General features: G+C 40.8%; 1 protein-coding gene across 1 annotated transcript in view; it reads left to right on the top strand.

Annotated features, from left to right (window-relative positions):
• The window catches only part of MSRB3 (methionine sulfoxide reductase B3), a gene marked incomplete at its 5' end in the record, with an annotated part of 85,454 nt that overhangs the window by 26,974 nt on the left and 41,472 nt on the right, over positions 1 to 17,008 (top strand). The window contains 2 exon segments of the mRNA XM_084268625.1: positions 6,813 to 6,921; positions 8,733 to 8,810. Coding sequence (XP_084124751.1) covers positions 6,813 to 6,921; positions 8,733 to 8,810 — 187 coding nt within the window.

The following is a 17,008-nucleotide window of genomic DNA, read 5'->3' as shown; positions in this document are numbered from 1 at the left end:
CTTTTTAATTGTTTCCGCTGCAGGGTTAAACCTTTATTAAAGCTGTGTGAATAAACTTATTTTGATGGCTTACTGAAGTATTTTTAAATGTAAAAGGTAGCATAAAGCACTCTTATTAAATTCAGCTTAATTCTGCTGTTAATAAAATGCCTTTCCATATGTTGGGCACCCTTTTATTGATTCTGACAGAAAACTACTGACCAGATACAGAGTGCTCAGTGTCTCTGCCTTTCTTGTTTTTAATTTAAACAAATGTAGTGCCTGTGAAAGGTGCTAGGATCATATCAGCAAAACAAAAGTCTCTTTATCTGTTAGGGGAGAGAGGAAGAGAAATCCATCATTATAAATGTTCCCCCCTCCACTGCTGTACCTATAGATCTTGATGTTGTCTTGCCTGGTTTGCATCCAAGAGTAAGGCAAATAGGTCAGCTGTCCCATGCCCTCAGTCTTTGGCCATCTCAGCAGAAAGGCTAACAAGAGTGTCAGTTCATAATGTAATGAGCTTTTGCTCCACTTAATTAAAGGTGCTGCTAATCGCCAGCCTCTGCTGAGCAGCTGCATGTGCCCATCACTGTGGTACCGGTGAAGATGACAGACCTGGCCAGCGCAGGGTGGAGTTGGAGTCCTCAACAGTTACAATTTGGAAACGTGGTGGGACCTGATAGTGACATTTATTTCATTAATGTGAGATAGGGAAGTAAAGGAGACACGAGGACAAACGAGCTGCTTTTCTTTCCCCCTTCCCTGCTACACAAACTGCTTCTATCTTTTTGTTAAATGTTTTTTACATTGATGGGAGGGGAGGCAGCTTCAGATTTCTTTTCCAGGGAATGTCTCTTTGGCTTGCATGGCTACCTTGGCCACATAACCTGCCGCAGAGATGCCTGCAGACCTGAGGAAACAACGAGGCAGCATCTGTTCCTGTAGATGCTGTCTGTGCTGGGATCACTGGGGTTCCAGTAGTGCTTTCTTCGGGAAGAAAACCAGTGTACAGAGAGGATACATTAGTTAGGAATTTGGGGAATTTTTTTTAGTGCTTCCGAAATTTTTTGTCTTACATGGGAGAGCTCTGACAGTGACACATAATCTATACATTTCTACAGAACAGGAGCCATGTGAGTGACCGGGTGAATAAATATGACAGCTCTGTCCCCTGATGGGGTGGGAAGCTTGTGCGTTTGCAGAGAAGGGGGCTTGCCCTTCCTTTGTGGCCATGGGACCTTCCCAGGCGTTAAGTAAATAATTTCTTTTAAAGGCAGTTAATGTTTGGGTGGTGTTCTTTTCAGATAGAACCCGGCATTTGACCCAAAATTGTAACTGTTGTCCTGGTACCCGGCTTTTGGATTTTCAACGCACAATATAGTGGAAATGATCTTCGCCCCATTGCTCCTAATGCTTGCATGAAACTGCAAATGGTATTTCAACAGCAGGTGGGAGTTGGCTACCTACAGCAGGAAAGCGAAGGAGCCATCCCTCAGAGAAGAAACACAGATCTGTTTTTCAATGTGTAAAACATTTACGGGGGTTTTTTAATGATGAAGTTTGGATTTTACTTAAACTTGACCTCTCACCATTTCAGAGTTCTTTTGCAGCAGCTATCCTCGTCAGCAGGCTGCTTAGGTAATTTAAATGCCTTGTGACGGGATTATAAAAAGATCTATCATGTCAAGTACAGGTTTTGTAAAACAGCATTTTCCAGCTTAGAAACCAATGGAATTGTTTGCATCAATTTGCTTTTTCAAGAGTTGGGTGTTGGTTTTGGTAGGGTTTTTTTTAATCTAGATGAGAGGTTCCTGGCTTGGTTGCAGTGAGAGGAGTCTGCAGCATTCTCCCAAGGCCGCAGAGAACAGACTAAACAGAAGTAAAACAGAGAGTTGCACGTTTGCCTTTTCCTAAGCACTGAGAAAGACATAACTGTATACAAGAGGCATGAACTGTGTAAATGGAATTTGAAATAATAAAACCAAGAGATTCTACTTTTAATAATACTGAGCATTAGTGATAGCGTAGGTAAGGGTATTTATTTAAAGAAATGTATGCAAACATTTTTTAACCTTGCAGGATTCCTTTTAATGTCAGTTTAAGATAATTTACCATAGATGACTAAGGTATGACCCACTCCTAAGGGGACAGGCTTTGAGAAGGAGAGATGTATACTCAAAGCCAGATTCTTTAATATGATTTACATTCGTAGACCCTTATGTAGTTGTTGGAGCAATGCGTATTCTCCAGGGTCTGCCCACACAAGTCACATTGTAGGATTGGGGCTGGGGTGGTATATGAATAATAAAATGTGCTGGAAGGCCCCTAAAAAACTTCTTGGGTATATTAAAAGAAGTAGTACTGAAAACTAGAAGCCCTATTTATTATATGGCTGTGCTCTGCTAGAACATTTGATCTTGCTGTATTTAATTCAGGAAGTCTTAATGGTATGTGCTCAGCGCATGGCTGTAATGTCCATTAATGCTAGTGGAACAGAAGCATATGTAGAAGGGGGAAACTGTGTGCTGTCTTCCACGCTGAGTTAATTTCAGTGATAGGAAGCAACAAAACATTAGAGAAAATCATTAGAACGGTTCAGAAGACTATTGAAAGAAAGAAAGACATCAGGCAAAATGCTGCTGTATTTCAGGACATGTCAGACACTAATTGCCACCCTCCAGCATGCCGGGGCAGGTGAAGGGCTGAGTGGTGAGGACTAATGGTCTGCTAACTCGTGGCTGTCTGTCTGGCCGCATCTCGCTGCTAGTTTCCTTGTGAATGCTTACATGGAAGGAAATGGCACATGCCTGCGTTATGAACCACAGATTTGAAAGGTCAGTTGAAAATGGAATTTATATGTGAGGTGAGATGCTTAATGTCTTCATTATCAGGTCAACACCCATCAAATACTCTCTGTTCACTTCATTTGTACAGAGGATACTCCAGAGCTGAACTCTGAAGTGCCCGCAGCCTGTGGGTGAATAGTGAATGGCAGAGAGCATTACACTGCTTTCCAGGAAAGCCATTCCTAAGCACAGGAATGCCATGAAGACTTCACCAAGGTTTCTGTTGGTGTTTGTTTCATCCTTCTCAGCTTTTTTTTTTTTTAAAACTTTTATGCATTAAGACTTGTGAGCCTGGTCTTTCCATCCTGCTCCAGGAACAGCTTTTAGGACTGCCATAACTGTTGGCACAAGGCTAAAGGCAGGTGGCCTCAAGTGGAAACGCTGGTGCCTGTTTGTGGAGCAGTTGCATGTGCACTGCTTTTCTAATGAGTGCCAACTCCAGCAAAGGCACCAGAGTGCACTGATTAGAGAGATGAGGTTTGGTCTCCCATCCCGCAGGGGAATGTAAAGGGAATTGTGGCTGCCCATGTAGGCCAGTGGTCACCTCTCCTAGCAGCAGGATCTAACCAGAGAGGTCCCAGGCTCTTCTAAAAGTCATTGCTGAGAGCATCACCTGCAAAGAACAAGCAATCTAGAATCCTCATACAGAGCTAGTTAATAACTCTTGTTATTCTCATGGTGTATTTCATTTAGTCTCACCTTTAATGTGATCACAGTGACGTTATGCTATATGTGAAAAACTGATGACCTTTTTTCTCTTCTGCTTTGACCTGCATAATTTGCAAATGAGCTGTGAGCCTGCCTTTATGCCTGAGCTGCTGAAGTTTGTTCCCCATATGGGAACCCTTTCCACAGCCCATCCCCAGTCCCGTTTTGGAGAACCAGACTGGGGAAGGTGGTCAGCCTGCGCCCTCATTCTCTGCTTTAATAGCAAGTTTGATAACAGCTGCATTGCTAGTGGCAGTTCCTCCCATCTTGGGTACATATTCATGTAGCTTTTTGTAGTCCCAAGACACAGACAATTGGCTTGAATGTAGTGGACATCTCACATGCCATAAAGGAACAGCTGAAAAGAATGGACGCAGCCATTCTTGTACTGCAAGTCCAGCACTTTTGTCCCTCCTGCATGTTACTTTTTTCCTAACTGAAGGACCGTATTCCTAGAATCCCATCCAGTAGTGTTTAGGGCTCGTTGCATTTTATCAAGGCTTGCAGGCTAGCCCTGTTCCAGATAACATATCCTTACATCCTCTGCCGTCAGGGTGAGTCATGCTTTACCTCCTTGGCTCTTAGATGATAGGGAAATACTGCAAACAATTTACTGAGCTATTTTGTTGTTGCTAGTGGTTAAATAATAAACACATTTAAATGAATAGGGCTGTTCTTGAATGCTGAGGGCTGGACCAAGGGATTTCCTTTATGACCTTTAGTGCAACTACAGCTTTTTGCTGATCTATACCCCATTAAATTACAAACCTGGAGAGTCCTTTCTCAGGGTAGGTTGCAGTTTACCCCAATGCAGTTTGGCAAAATTCCCCAGTAGACATAAATACTTGTCTGTATTGTAAAACATGGAGTTTATTATTAAAAACAACAGCGAAAAGAAAAGTTTTATAACATGCTCCCTAATTCTGAGCTATGCTGTGGATCAAGTGGATACTATATCTTGCACATATAGTATGAACCCATTGGTTGATGAACGCTACATTTCTAAAACAGGTGAAAAAATACTCAAGGAGAATAAAGAGGGAATAGCGACCGTCCTTTAAAACACTCAATATTTTCTCTGGGTTTTTTCAAAGGGAAGCTATTTCAAGTTTGGGGTTTTTTGCAACATCTAATGAGCAATAGAATTAAAAAAAAAAAAAAAAACAAAAAAGGAAGATGATTTTTAAAAGTGATGTTGGTTTTTAAGATTCTTTGCTGCTCTCTCTACTACTTTTTAATACTGAAATAGTAGATGAAAGACCGTCTCTCAAGCAGTTTCTTTCTGAGCTGCGTAACGCAGCGTAACAATAGCTATTTATATAATGCGTATGCTTCCTTTCCCTGTTAGCTATACTTTGAAAGACTTATTAGACCTAGAGCCCAGCACGTTCGGAGAATAAAAACCTCCAAAGTTTGACATCTTTAAATAAGCAACCAAATGTTATAAAGAACAAACCTCACTTACAGTTAGGAAACAATATTTACATTTAAGGTTGAAAAGCCAGGATGTAGGAAAATTTTGCTAATTTGGAAGGTGACCTTTAAGTGCACCAAAACCAAATAATTTGTAAGCTATGGCACAGGGCACATTCCTGCAAAATTTGTGTGAATACTGCTTTAGTGGTTCTTGAAAGACAAACAAAGAGACCCGGAATGAAATCTTTATCCCTCTCCCAAATAAGATTGAAGCTAACAAAGGCATACAGCAGCGCTCTTTCAAAGCTTGCCATTAAAATGAAGGCTCTGCAGCACAGCTAATGAGATGGCTCGGAGTGGAAAACAATCTGTTTTTAAGAATGTTTAGATCAAAAGTAATTTCTAATCTATGAAATAAAGTCGCTTTTCAATACCTTTCTTTCACTAGTAAAGCTTTTTATGTTTGCACTATTTACTTCAATCAGATGTTTTCAATTTTACTTTTTTTCTTCCTGAAAATACTTCCTAGGGTTAGTTGGTAGTGACCAACAGCATTATTCTTTTACTCTCTCCCCTATTCACCCACCCCCACACATTAAAAAAATGAGAAAAGAAGAGGGGGAGGAAGAAAGAAACATCTTTTCTTAAATGATTTGCAAGCATCTGTGCTTTAAGCTACTTTTTATGAACACTCCTTAGTAATGACTCAAGGTAAAAAAGCAGAAAAGCATCCAATGTTAGGAAATTGCAATCCAATACCATGTAATTTAAACCTGCCATTGCCTCTCCTGTACTAAATGACATACAGATGGGTAGGTCTGTTCCCTCTACTTTGGGAACACAATTGGTCTTTTTATGAGTGTATATACCTTACTAGCAAAAAATATTTTCGTCGGGACTGTTTATTTCTAATTGCACCGTATTTTAATTACTGTCATAATTAGTGCGCTTTTTCCCTGCCGTATTTTGTCAGGTAATCTTTGCAAGCGATTATGGAAGTTATTTGAATATTTGGCAATTTCTGTTACTACCCTGGGAGTTTTCATTCTCAAAAGCAACCTTATTGTTATTTTTTCTTTCCTGATGTGATGTGAATTTCTGCACTGTACAAATGTTTTTTTACAGTAATCCTTACGTACTCCTTGGATTTTCTATGTGAACTAAGCAAAGCGTAAGATGAGATTTTCAAAGGAGGGTAATTTCAATAGCAACCCTAATTTTTACGACAAGTTTACTGTGGAACCTTGTAAGCTTTGCACATAAAGAAATGACTTCCTCCTCAGGGCTCCTATTCTAGTGCTTCAACACTGAAAAAATACAATGAACAATGTTATAAAGTAAAAGGACAAGGATGCAACTAGAAGTTAAATACACCTTATTTGAATTCTAAAGATTAAGAAATGCTTTCAGCAACTTTAAAGGGTAGTGAAATTGTTGGGTGTTGTGGCTGAACATCATATGCCCATTACCATAAGTCTCCAATATAGATGTCTTGTAAAGAACATTTCAGCTGTAGTTGTTTTTTTCAGCTCTTATTTTTTTTAAACGACTGAAAAAACGTTACTTTCTCCTGAATGATTGTGTGCACAACAGTTTAGCGTATAACACAGCGAAGGGCTTTGGCTGTAGCACATTGTCACTGCTCCAGTGGAATCACCTGGCTCTGAAACAAAATTCTTTTTTAAACTTGGATTTGAAGAAATAATCAGCTGCTGTTCAGCTGAGCCATTCTTCGTGCATTAGGGACCGGTCTGGTCATTGACAAGTGAATGCAGAAGCTATGCTGTGGCCGTCTGCCAAAGCAATTATTCAGGATTTAAGCTAAAAAGGCTCCTTCTCCCATATCCTCTCCCTTTGCAGGGTCATGTAGGGATAAAAAGGACTGTAAGGTGGTCTTTTCCCAGGAGGAGCTGAGGAAGCGGCTGACACCCTTGCAGTACCATGTCACTCAGGAGAAGGGGACTGAAAGGTAAGACAGGACGAAGGAATGCAGTCCTTCAAACACAGGCATCTTGCTTTTCTCCCCCTCCTCTTAATGGTGCTTCCTCACCTTCCCCACCAAGCTTGTGGTTTTGTTTTTGGCTGTTTTTTTGGTTGTGTTGGGGTTTTTTTTTTCCCCAGGATTTCTGCACTTGTTTACTAACCCCTACAAATTAACACCACTGCAAAGACAAGCATCTGCAGCACGGGGGCCGAGGCCAGGGGTCTTGTGTGACTTTTAATGAACACTGCATGTCTTATAAAGTCACCAGGCTCATGTTTAGAGTCTGTTTTTAGTTTACTACAAAATGTGTGGAAGTAATAGCGGTTTAGGTGCACTTTTTTTGGAAGACATGGCAGTAAGCAGAACCACGAGGGAAATGGCCCTGTGCCAGGAGGCTGGAGGTTTGAAGGTGGCCATTGTAAGTATAGACATTTTGGCTGCAGAAAGAAGGTAGCATAATTTAGTTCTTTTCCACCCCACTCCAATTTCTTTTTGAAGCACATGTGGAGAAGGTATTTATTGGCTCATTTGTGGTTGGAATGTCAAAAATTTTCAATAACTGCCCTCACATGGCTTTAGTCGCTGGAAGCCAGCCCCGAGTCCTGGAGGAGGGAGGAAAAAAAAGGACTTTCTTCCAAGACTGTTTTTAGTGAATAAAGTCTCTCTCTCAGCTGATTCCAGCATGAGGGTAACTTGCCAAGGCCTAGCCATTTTTTGTTGTCTAATTTATACCATTGAGCTTGGCATAAGGCCCTGGCTTTACCTCTGCTCCAAACGTACTAATGATGTAACTGCTTGTTTTCATTCATGACCTGAAAGGGCTCCCCACTGCACGTGGGGTCCTGGTTAATTGGCAGCACTCTTCCTGACAGCGTGTACCGGTGGCTGAATTTGCTGAGGCGGGGGGGGAGAAGGCAGCAGGGACCGTCCCCCTCTCCACCCTGGCCCCCTTCATCCTCCAAGAGCCCCGTACGGGCCAGGGGGACGGTGGCCCCTGTTGGGAGGCCTGCCTCCCCTCCCTTCCCCAGCCCTCCTCACTCTTCTGTACAGGACCAACAATATGATTTAATGCACACAAACAATCGGAGATTAGGTCATTCTTAAAAATCCTGTTTATAAAAAAAAAATTGGACCTCATAAAAAGGGTGAAAGGATAATAAAAACAAGCTGCTGAGCACATAGGCTTTTTGTTGGGCTAGCGCAGCTGATTCGTATTAGATGAATGACCTCCTAGCCTTTTAGATTGTTAACTTAGAAAAATATTCCCTTAAAGCTGTAATATTGCTTTTTGACTAAAAATATAAGGCGCACACAGCTTGAAATCGTGGACCAATTATTTCATTTTCAGCTACAATGCCTCTGTCACCCTGGCAGCCATGGCGGCCTGACCCAGCGCCACGGTGCAGGCACCCTTGCGCTTCACACCTCTGCCTTGGCAGCGGAGCCCACCACTGACACGGTTTCTCAGGTTGAGCTCGGTGTCAAACAGTCTGTGTTTATAAAAACACTTGCCAAATAGGGAAAGATTCCCGGTTTTCCCTTTTTGTTGTTGCTGTTGTTGTTGTTGTTGTGTCCTTTGAACTGTAGGACAATTAGCTTCCTCTTGCACAATACATAACACCTGAGGCATGCTAATGAGGGCATTCCCTTTTTCCTGTGCCTGCTTCATTTGCTGCCATTAATAAAAAGCAACTGCCAGCTTAAATTGTGGGGAGGTGGGGTTTCTGTAGCATTTTTGTAAGTCTTAGTAATTTAAGAATTAAATCCCAAAAAATTCCATGTTGTTGTTTTCCCAGTGCCTTTGAGGGGGAGTACACACATCATAAAGCTCGAGGAATATACAAATGTGTTGTTTGTGGGACTCCTTTATTCAAGTGAGTATGCTAAACACAGTGTTGAGATTTCTGTCTCTTAGTTTATGTTCTGTATTCCTGTGTAATCTTGCGTATATTCCACTATTTACTAATTGTATAAGATCATTTAAGTCATCCAAATTTATAAGGGATAGAGGAGAAGCAATGTAAATAATAATGCTATAATAAAATTAGTCTTATAGTAAAGATTAAAAAAATAGTAAATAAGATAGTAAGATAACATTCTGGTAAAACAGGTAATTGACTATAAGAAGTAATTCTTTTTCTTTCCTCCTCATCTTATACAGCCTCGTTAAGTAACTGTAACACAGTTATTCACTGCACTGACAGACACTGAGTTTTGGGCATTAGCATTATTCACAGGTAGCTATAAGATCTGAATCCCAGGTGGCAACGCTGCATCTATGCTACAGTATTGTATCTGATAATAGAGAAGAAAATTGAGGAGTTTGGTTGTGGGTTTTTTATTTTAGAATTCAAGCAGTTAAAAAAAGAAAACCTAGGAAAATTGCATTACTTGTTGAAAGTCAGGCATCCCAATTAGCACCCATGGAGAGCTGGTTTAAGAACTGAGGCAAGGATTAAGAAAGAAATAACTTTTGTGTCTTGCATGAAAAATACTCTTTAGAAGTATAGTGGGAATTACAACCCTACATTTGGTGCTAGAAGCAGTGATGATTGAATTCTCTCAATTACTGCATTGTTCTGCACCGATTCAGTTGTTTATTTGTTTTTTTTCTTATTTCTGGCTGCTTGTGTTTCATTTAAATGAAGACTTTATTTTTTTTTTTTGCTAGCTTTGTCAGGAGGGTGCTAATAATAGAGAAAATTTGGTTGGTAATAGATTACAAAGGAAAATAAAATCGATGTAACTCCAGAATCAGCAGATGTGGCAGTGATAGTTGTTCTCAAGAGACTGTCTGTAAAGATGAAAGAAGCACTTCATCTCTGTTACGTTTGATTTCTCTGTTAGGAGGATTACCTGCAGAAACCAGTAATAACGTGAATCTTTTGAGTTGGAAAACTGATAGTTACAAACTCAGCCAAGACAATATTCTCATGTCATGTGTTACTGTGGTACTTGGCTTGGAGGTAAAAAGTGGGGATCTGAAGTCTCCATAACCTGGTTTTCTAGTCTGCCATTTAGACATTCCCCTGCTTACTATAGCTAAATCTTTATGGGGGAAATCCGGGCTCTCTTGAAGTCAATTCAGGTTTGGCAAACGAGTAGATTGGAGCCAGGATTTCACCTTCTACCTTCAAGACTGGCTTCCTTTCTGTCGTCTGCTGGAGAAAGAGTAGGTTTTTTTGTAGGGTGAGATTTGGAAAGCAGCAGTTCACATAAAAGAATGTGAACTAGTTTCCAGTTGCTTTCACAATCCACTTAATATGGGACAAAAATGCAATGTGAGACTTACCTGCCATTATCTCAAGAGTGCAGTATGCTTTGGTGTAGTCTTGACTCTTTGGAGTTAATGAGTTGGATTTCTCTATGTGAAATAAGCTATATGGAAATGTCCCTGTTTCCAGGTTCCCTTTGAGACTCCCCATGGATTTTATGGGAGTAGAGAGGGGGAAAAGGAAGTTGTTTTTTATTTTTAATAAATCCCAGGCTGATGGGCACTTGAAAAAAAAAAAAAAAACACACCTTGCTGATTGTGTTCCAAGGCTGGACTGACCTGATCTCCCCAAAGCCTTCATGTTGCTTTGTGAGCTTTTGCCACCTCTTGTCTACATCAAATTCAGCCACCTGTTCTCAAGTCGCTGTCAAGGGTGGGAACAAACAGAGAGGGCAATAGTCACTTATGTACCCCAAAATATCAGTATATAATGTCATCTTCAACCAGGGAAGATACATTCCTGTATCTTGGTGACTGCTTTAGCACAGACAGATAAAAAGTGAGAAGGAAACACAGATAAGAGAGTGCAAAATGTATACAGTATATACTATTTTTTTCCCTGCAAAGTGTAAATCACCAAAGTATTTTCTTAGGAGCAAGGTGGTAGTACAATACAAAGAAAGTCAATTGCCTCATTTGAAATATATGCAAGTGGGTTTGGTTGGGTTTTGTTTGGGTTTTTTTCATAATTTCCAGATAGTCCTCTGAAACTTGCATTTCCATTTGTTTCTCATTGGGTGTCCATTAATTTTTTTTTCTCTGTGTTTCTGTAATCCATAAATATATATATTTGGACTATGGACCTGTTAGTTTAACCGGGAAAGAGACTGGAGCTTCAGCAGTAATATTAACAAACTTCAACTTTTAACATTTCTGATTTACGTTGTTTCATTACCATGTGACACATGAGGTCAGGGAACACATGAATTTTACACTCCAGATGAAAGACCTGTTTTTTGGTACGTCTTTAAAACAGAATTCCATCTCTATCACAGAAAAGATAAAAGAAACAATTAGGAATTTAACATCTCTTCATCTACCTACTTGTACTAGTGTTATGAGAAACCTCCCAGGCTTTATGGAGAACATGCTTTAACTTTTTCCACAATCAAAGGTGCCTCACACATAAAATCCGTAATCATGCCATTGAATCTAATTATTCCATCTCTGAACTTTCACGCCAGACGGTCTCCTCCATCCCAGTACATCTACCCAAAGAAAGCAATAAATGAGAGACAAAAAACTAATCTCAAGGACCTCCTTTGTCTGCAATCCAGCCCTTATGTTGTTTTGTGTTACTTCTACTCCAATCTAGCTGCAGGCTTGTGCTAAAGGAAGCAGCCTTGCCCTCCCTGCCTTTCTCCAGGGTGAGAAAAACATGGCTTCCCTTTCACTGGACCTTGCTTGGTGTGGCTGGAGCATGTCTTGATGCAGCAAATCGATCTGATAGAAAAATAATCTACCAATGAAGAATACCTTGTGCTTATCAACTCTACCTGCTCATGTTAATTTTGTTGTGTGCCACATTTACCATGGCTGGACAGCTTCAGCAGCAAGGTTCTGTTTTTCCTTGACGGTTCACAGAGAGCCACCTACACCACTCGAATCCTCAGTGTTTTCTAAGGGCCAAGTGTATTTGAAAGATTGCACCTACTTTAATTTTTCAAGACATTTTCTTCTACACCATGCAGAAATGCCATTCTGTTCACAGCCACAGCAAGAAGAAGTTAGAACAGACCTGAGTGAAATCCAGGACTTGCAGTGCTGCCACAGTAGAGGAACTATTCCATATTTAATAAACCACGGTCATGTCCTTTACCATATGCAGGACTGTGTGAGAAAGGTGTGGTATAGATGGGAACTGGGAAGCCTGGGAGAATCATTTCCTTTTAAAAAAAGAAATATTATTGTTGTGTCAGTTTCCAATTTTTAGGGCCAAAGAATGAATTGCCAAGTCTTCATAAATCACCCACTGCTGCCTTTATTGCTTCCTGGAAGGAATTCTTGGTAATGGTGTTGGCTCTTCTGAACATGCGCTAGGAGGAATAGCAACACCCTTATTCATGTCATGTTTTCATTTGATTTTCATTGAACTGTGTCAGGTCTTCTCAACATCTTTCAGACAACCAAAGGCAAATCACAAGAAAGGCAAAACGTGGCTGGGCAGTACTGCAGTAGCACTGTACCACTCTTGTCTTCACAACACAAGGGAGGATTTCAATCACCAGGCTGGATCTATACGAGGAATTTCCATGCCCCAATGCTGAGTGTTTAATTAATGGTCTTTAATTTTTCTTAATAATCTTTATATCCTTTGAGCAGGTCAAATGACAAATCAGTGATGTATGTCTATGTAGGAGAGTCCATACAAAGTAATGGCCGTAGCGTCTCTAGCCTTGACAGACTCAGTTTCCTCACAAAACTTTGTCACAATCAGCAGCTTCTGTTTGATAACACTTGTTTGGAGTGTGTTGGCTCACACCAGTGTAGGCCTCAGTCAGCAGGCAGTATTACCGAACGGTTCTCATTCAAACCCAGAGTTTCTCTAGGTCTTGTGTAGCTCCAAGAAGCTTGAGGATTTGAAAGCTTGCAAGAGTTTCTGCAGTTTTTTGTGACTGTCCCCTAGAAACACCTGATGGAATTAAAAATGAGTAAAGTTGCTATCATCAAGCATTGGTTTCTTCTTGCTTCATCCTTTTTTGTTTAAAACCAGACATTGTTTTGAGTCTGCTCTGTCACTGCTGGATGGTAAATTGTTATATACTTCTAATCATCTCACCAAAAATCAAGATAGCAGAGTGCTCACGAGCCATCTTGTTTCTGGAGGTTTCATCCACCTCTGAGGATGACCATCAATATGAATGCTGTATTTACTGCAGCCCCTGCAGTAGTGCTGTGGATACAGTCTGTGGCATTTTCGTTATCTGAACATACCTGAATGATGAATCCACATCTAATCCTACCTGAAAGCTGAAGATGTGCCAAGCTGTGTACAGGTTCTCACAGATGTAGCATAGGGCCATCACTGTTGGCTAATTACTAGTTTTTGTGGTGGTTTAGAACAGGACTTTGTTCTCCTGGTCCTCAGGGGCCCCTTGGAGCAAAAACAGTACAATAATGGCCCTGGGTGCAGTTGCTGGATGACTCTCAGGGAAAGAACCCAGGACAGCTTCTTTCACTGGGTGCTTGGCAAATGTGGTGAATAAAGCTGCAGTTGTAGAAACGATTCTGCACTTCTAATCGGCTCATGGGTAGTTTTTAATATCCTCTAACTGGCAGGGTTCTTGGCTGATGCTGAATGTTATTTCACTACCCTCATACAAGCAATGAAGTCTGGAAAGAGTTTTATGTTCAGGATTAGGAGAGGGGAGAGCAAGTTTGGAAAACAAAAAACACTTCATCTCATTTTTTTTCCCTTGATCCACAAGCCATCTGGCCTTGTTTTTTCAGTAGATCAGCTCTACTTTACTGGGCCTGTTGCTGCCCACAAATGTAGTAAGGCACTGTCTGAGTTGCTCAAGATCATTGGCTGCACAAGGAACATGTCAGATGAGACTGACAGCTACAACAGCCAACCTGATGTTTCCTTTTGCTTGTGTTCTTCGAGAAAGACCATCTCCAGCAGTGAAAACAAGACCAGGAATATGGGGGATCTCAGAGTTTGCTAAGCAGAGGACATTTCAAAAAGTATCCTTTCCAAAAGACAAAAGGTCAATCTAGATTTCCTAGGAGATATGCATTAGGATTAATAATAATAATAATAATAAAAAAGAGGAGGAGGGGACTTGAAATGTAACATTTTAAATCTTTCAAGAGAAGCCTGTGAAGTTCTTCTGATTTACTTATTGCTGAGCACTGCTGAACTGCAAACCCATGTTAAATGTGCTTAGAAGTAAGAGGAAATAAAGTTCCATAATCCTAGACATATGTATAGACAACTTCCACTGGTTTTAGGAAGCATTTCGTTGAAAGTTTAGTGTATTCTTTGTAAACTTTCAAGTCTGATATGTTTGAAATTCACACTGCTTTGTGTTGGCCTGGCACCCTACTTGGAAGAGCTAATTTTCAGTTAGTCTTAACCTGCTTTGTGCTTTGCTATGTGGATTTATGTACCTGAAGTAAAAATCAGGTAGGGTGGATTGTGGATCTTCAGAAGCTGCATATTTAAATATTTATTTATGTATAAGTCTCACATTAGAAAAAAAACCTCTGGGCAGACTCATGCAGAGACAACTTGTTGACTAACATGACATGAAAATGCTCTTTTTGAATTTGGCTTTTCATCAGTATCCCAAATAGAAAAATCTCACACAGCATCCATCAACAGTGAATCAATATTATTTTTTTCCTGTAGTCTAGGAAAGCAAGATTAAAAATACATCTTTAATCAAGCTTCCTAAGGAAGTAAGGCTTACAGCATCGTGCTGCCTGTATGTAAATCCATTCCTAATAATAAAACTGTTTCATTTAATCTACTTGCCAATTTCAGCCACATTTGACAGGGGACTAGCTATTAAACCTCAGAGATATTAAGTTCTTAAAACTTTCATGAAATCTGGAGAGGGATCACATTCAAGCACTCTCTGAGGAGAGACCCGAACAAGAGTTCAACTATATTATTAGATTATACCAGATAATATTATTGTAAATAATATATACATTATTGTATTATAACAGAGAACCCACATGTGGGTGGAAAAGAGAGAGGCATTATGAAAGTCCAGCTCTGGGAAGTACCTATAAGGAGTCTCACCTTATTAGACACCCCAGGATCTGTCACCTGGCTGTAAGACAGCAGCATGCCCAGCTTTGCTCCTTCTGCTGCCCAAGGAACTACTTGTTCTTAATGCTTGGGGGCCTCTCAGATTCCCTGATGGTGAGGGTCTTGTAAATTCCTAGATAGTTACATCAGGTACTAATTTTTACATTGGAATACTTCTGCATTTTTCTTTCTGGAAGTTTGCCTTGTTATTAGGAGCTTGGGCTCATGAAGAGGATCGGTGAATATTCCCATTTAAAGGCTTGCATTTCCAGAAGAGAAGGGCTGATTCTGTGATCCTGCTTGTGAGGAATGATCCCTGGCCTGAGCCCCCCTGTACCTCACCTGTAGAAGAGTGCTGGTTCATTCACATGGGTGTGATAACGGCTCAACACTGTGTCCAGGAGCACGTTCACATCTGAGCACTTCTGTCCTGGCCTTCTTTAGTTGGGTAGAAATGCTGTAACTAAGAACACTGATACTCCCACTCAGTATTACCCATACTTTTGTGGGAAACAGGAAAGAGAGGGGAATCATTCTGCTCAGTCACCGGGACCAGGATATTGATTGGCTTGGATGGCATCAGGAGCCTGCAAGACCCTTGTCTCTTCAGCAAACTGCCCATGCCAACATGGAATGAAGTTATTTGAAAAATAAAGATGTACCAAAGCTGCAGCTATCATCTTTACAACCAGAGCAGTTATTTATTCAGTCACAGTCCTTTTCAGAGGGGAGTAGTATTTTGAATGCCTGCCCCTACCAATGCTGTGTTTAGGATCCTTGAAGCAACCTCTTGCAAAAGAACAACCTGATACAAATGGTAATGAAAGGTGTAAGAAAGCCAAGTCAGCGACTCCTTCAGTGTTAAAACGAAAGGATCAGATCAGAACTGCAGAGGTTGCATCAGGTGCTTTCTTAGAGTGCTGTGGGCCTTTCCAAGGTTGTTCACAATGCTGGGCTTCAAGAAAACCTGAATATATGACCTGGTAAAGACTCCATCAAGAAGGGTGAAAGAAAAAGGCAGTTGTAACACCAACAGTAGAGGTTCTGCAGTTAAATCTGCTTTGCCCTCCCCTTGCCAGAAGCCCACTTCTCTGGCAAACAGCAGATCTGTGTTAGCTTCAGTGTGTCCGGCAATGCCGTAGTTATGTGGCACTGAACAACTGCGGGTCAGTCACGCTTGGGAAGGCACTAGTTGAAAAGTCACGCTACAGGAACACACAGTGGTTATCATTACTCTGTTTCTCTCTCAGTACTTGTCAGTATGAGCATCAGGCTTATGGTGTCTTTTAAAAGGAACATGTCGAAATCCTCTGCCTCTTTGCAGTACACATAGAGCAACCATCATATACTTCATTGTTTGTGCCTGATACAATTATTTCTGGGATCTTTAAAAGTGTTGTGACACCTTGTCCTGAGCTAAACTTTCCCAGTAGCTCGCTGTTTCCTTGCCTATTGTGTGTTGGTAGTTGAGCTACTTGGCATCTGTATTGCCACGTGTTGTCCGCATTTGTGTCATGTCACTGTTGGAAATGGAAACCTCTTTATAAAAGCCTCTTCTTCTCTTTATTCATACGGACTCCAAAGAGATTTATGGATTATTCCCTGGCGTTCACAGTACACCTAAGGGGCAAAAGTAGAGAAAATGTGCACAGAGCTGTTCTTTCTTTGGGTGGGGTTTTGACCCCTCTTGGTGTAATAAATGATAAAAGACAGTTTGTAAAGTCAGTGCCTGGCTCTGTAAGGTCCATCTTGTCAGGCTGGATGCTTTGGTTGGATATCACAGTGTACAGAGAAGTTTCTCTGTAGTCATTTTTAGTTGCATATTATTAACACCTACATGCAACTAGTTTCTGATACCTTTGTCTAGTGTGCCATCAAGAAAAAGAGGTAAATACTGGAAGATAAAAGGGAAAAACAATGGTTCCATTGAAACTGCTGGAAGCTCTGTCATTCCTTCAGGTAGTCAGGATAACTTTGTATTCTTACAGGGTGCTTCTCTCTCATCTGCTAGTTGTTTATTTGCAATGCCAAGACGC

The sequence above is a fragment of the Gallinula chloropus genome (genome assembly GCF_964237585.1).
Source record: "Gallinula chloropus genome assembly, chromosome: 1".
Classification (NCBI taxonomy): Eukaryota; Metazoa; Chordata; class Aves; order Gruiformes; family Rallidae; genus Gallinula; species Gallinula chloropus.
Note: the sequence above shows the minus strand (reverse complement) of the source record. Positions and strands in the feature narration are given on the sequence as shown.